The 1,157-nt window shown below is 39.3% G+C and overlaps 1 protein-coding gene across 1 annotated transcript in view; it reads right to left on the reverse strand.

Moving 5' to 3' along the window:
- The window catches only part of golim4a (golgi integral membrane protein 4a), a 27,922-nt gene that overhangs the window by 11,137 nt on the left and 15,628 nt on the right, over positions 1-1,157 (reverse strand). The window contains exons 4-5 of the mRNA XM_024277773.2: positions 514-567; positions 210-360 (exon numbers count right to left, since the gene is read on the reverse strand). Coding sequence (XP_024133541.1) covers positions 210-360; positions 514-567 — 205 coding nt within the window. The remainder of the gene's footprint in view (positions 1-209; positions 361-513; positions 568-1,157) is intronic.

Genomic DNA, 1,157 nt, shown 5'->3' on the forward strand with positions numbered 1-1,157 from the left:
TTATCTGTAATAACAAACCTGACCACTAGATGTCACTGTATTTATTTATAGCAGTCGCTCAATTCAGATGGCAGGCTGAGTATTTCTTAGTGGTCCAAAAACAAGATCATTTGTCTATGTTGGTCGTAACCTTGTCAGTGCATCTTTGAACAGTTAAGACGTATTAAAGAAGATGAGGAAAATGAAGTTCTAGGAAAAACCATGAGTACCTTTGAGCTGCGAGACTTCCACTTCTTTGGCTCTCTGCAGCTTATCGAAGCGCTCCTTGTGCTCACCCAGCAGCCGGCTGTGGTCCTCGCCCTGCAGCTGGTGCTGCTCGTGCAGTTCGTAGTACTGCCTCTTCAGCTCCTCGTGCTGATTCTTTCAAAAGCAAATCATTCTCGTCATGCGCTTGAAAACACACCGTCATTTCAACAGGAAGGATGTGGTATGATGGGGCAGTTTCCGAGAGAGCAAGACTAGAAGAGAACTGTAACTAAGGCGGATTTTTGTTGATTTGGCAAACATTCATACCTTCAGTATTTGATGTTGAGCTTGTAAGGAGTTTAACTTGCTGTTGGCCTCTTGCTGTAAAATATAGAAGTCAAAATTAAAAAAGTGAATGTAAAAATGAACAAAATACTAACAATTTTCCATGTCCGTCATTAGCTGACAGTGGAGTTATATTTTTCTAATTAATCTAAGTTTGGTGAAATAAACACAATAAATAATCAACTTAACTAAAACAGACTTTTTAACAAAAAATAAAAAGACAGAACTGTGTGTGTTTAAAATACTTACTTTCTCCTTGTTTAGGGATTGTTGAGCCTCAACCTTATAAACCAGAAAATCTACAATAAAAACAAAGTTTTTCAGAGGTTAAGTTTAGCTGTTGTGAGTGGAATTTGTACATCAATATAAAAGGACACATATAAAGAAAATTAGGCTAAAAATGGATTTTCTGAGTATTTTTTTTATTTTGTGGTGAATCAGGAGGAGATGAAAAATGCTATTTGAAAAAGAGCTTATATGTGATGTAGAAAACAAGCTGGCCGGGCCACAAGCTCTGCTCCGAGCTCTCAGGAACAGGGAGGGGAAGAGGGGCGGGGTTGCTTCGAACCAACAGTCCCGCCCACAACTCAGAGGCAAATTTCTAAACCTACGGCCGCTCTGCAGAA

The sequence above is a fragment of the Oryzias melastigma genome, linkage group LG13, assembly GCF_002922805.2.
Source record: "Oryzias melastigma strain HK-1 linkage group LG13, ASM292280v2, whole genome shotgun sequence".
Lineage (NCBI taxonomy): Eukaryota > Metazoa > Chordata > Actinopteri > Beloniformes > Adrianichthyidae > Oryzias > Oryzias melastigma.